At 58.1% G+C, this 1,976-nt stretch overlaps 1 protein-coding gene across 1 annotated transcript in view; it reads right to left on the minus strand.

Moving 5' to 3' along the window:
* Positions 1–602, minus strand: part of LOC113212565 (disheveled-associated activator of morphogenesis 1) — a 32,962-nt gene extending 32,360 nt beyond the window's left edge. Inside the window, exon 1 of the mRNA XM_026431318.1 lies at positions 349–602. Within this exon, the coding sequence (XP_026287103.1) occupies positions 349–366 (18 nt within the window). The 5' untranslated portion in view covers positions 367–602. The remainder of the gene's footprint in view (positions 1–348) is intronic.
* Between the last annotated feature and the right edge of the window lie 1,374 nt (positions 603–1,976).

Below are 1,976 nucleotides of genomic sequence, written 5' to 3' on the forward strand. Positions count from 1 at the left end.
AATTTTTTTTTAATTTTAAAGTGGCATTTTAGGCTCTCTCTAGTGAAACTACCTGGGCCATGGACAGCATTTGACCACACTGAAAAGTTTTCCCGGACCCAAATTAAATTACCCTGACTTTTCTCTGACTTCCCTGATCGGCATGAGCCCTGAAAGAAGGTGGAAAAGGGTCGGCGATTGTGGTTTCGAACACGGGTAAGTTCACGTCCAAGAGAATCGTGATCGTCAATTACCGAACAGAGAAGAACCACTATAGAAATATCTATCTCGATTTGAAAATATGCTCTTTGAAAAACAAAGAAGTAGTGATTACAAGATAAGAGTCATCGATCTCGGAAGATCACTCACCGTGCTCAGTTTCCCCATAGCGGCGCTCGGGCGAACAGCGGAGAGTGCCTTTTTGTTATCCTTTTTCGGCTGTTCGATCGGCGGTCTTGTCACTGGATCACACCCACTCAGCACTCGATAATTTGCACTCACTCACTCACTAGACCACTCGCGGGTCACTCATGTCACTCCGGGCCCGCCGCGGGGCGGAGCGTACGTCGCGAGGGGCCTAAGTCGAGGTGCGCCGCTCCGGTGCGCTGCGGACGGGTCGGGCTGCTCGGCCGGACTGATCTCTCTGCGGCCGCGCCGGCTGGGCTGGGCCCCGCCGGCACCCCGCCCCGTCCCGCCCTCGCCTCGCCCCGCCGGCTGCCCGGCTGTGCATCGCGCATCACGGTACTGCACGGAGGCGTGGCGGGGCGTGGCGGGGCGTGGCGGGGCGTGGCGGGGCGTGGCGGGGCGTGGTGCCGCCAGGAAGTCGCGGGCTGACCTATCGGCCCAGTGGCGAGGGGCGCGGCGAGGCGAGGCGGCCCCGAACCGCGAAACCGAAGTAAACCGAGTCGAGCTCGAGATGGATAGGCACTCCGGGCGGGTGACAGCGCGACTTACACCTGGACGATTCCATTCGCGGCCGACGTGAGCGCGGCGGGCGGGGCGACGACACGACTCACTTGGAGCCGGCACTACCAGCGACTACACCACCATGCCACATCACGAACAATCAGAAGCATCAAACGATACAACATAGTTCTGTTGAATTCTTTGTTAGGACTGTGCAGTGGAGATCCGCAAGGCGCCGCATGGGCAGAGACGAGAAGGGATCGCCCAGAATGTACGTTCGTTGATCTCAGATTCACTCGTCAAATTTACGGGAGCTCGACGCCCACCGCCTGCGAGACTCGGGGTAGGCCACCCCGCAGTACACACATGCACTGCATACAAGATGTTGCCTACGAAGCAGGCGCTATGAGTGCTTGCATCGGATCAGCTGGACGTGGCTTTTTCGTGACGGCGAATGGCGGCGAATGATAAAGAAGTAAAACCGCAGGGACGCGTGCAAGCGTTGCAGCCTCCCGATGAGGGCGGGCGGGGCGAATCAGCCACCTGGTATATTTATTTACAATATTCAACGTTTTCGGTATGCGTATTTGGAGAGGACACCAACTGTCCAGGAAAGGGGGCAAAGATTCCGCTCTCGGAAGGAGTTCGAAGAAAGCGCGTCTCGAGGCGCTTCTGTCTGTAACGGGGTGGTCCGCAGTGGTCCCCGGCAGCAGCGCCTCCGCCAGCATTTTAATGCCGTTTCGACCAGAGTGGTGGGGCGGGCTGGGGCGCCTGCACCGTTACGACCGACAAGCCCTCCGGAATGCAGCAAGCCCTCCGACCAGCACAATAAACAGAAGAATCGTCATAAGGATTTTACGATCAGAAAGTGTCACGGGCGCGCGCGTCAGCCGTCTCTAGTTTCACTGTTGAGGGGCATCGAATGAAAACGGTAACTTTCGCAGTGAGCTGGAAGGGCCACGCAAGTGGGAGACTCCAGCTGGCCCGAAAAAACCTTCGGTCACATGTGACCCGATTTTCTCGCGTCAAGTCCAGAGAGCACCGGGAGGGCATCAGCCCCGAGGCACCAGGGGGCGAGCTCGACAAGCAGA

The sequence above is a fragment of the Frankliniella occidentalis genome, unplaced genomic scaffold (genome assembly GCF_000697945.3).
Source record: "Frankliniella occidentalis isolate FOCC.00 unplaced genomic scaffold, Focc_3.1 Scaffold402, whole genome shotgun sequence".
NCBI lineage: Eukaryota > Metazoa > Arthropoda > Insecta > Thysanoptera > Thripidae > Frankliniella > Frankliniella occidentalis.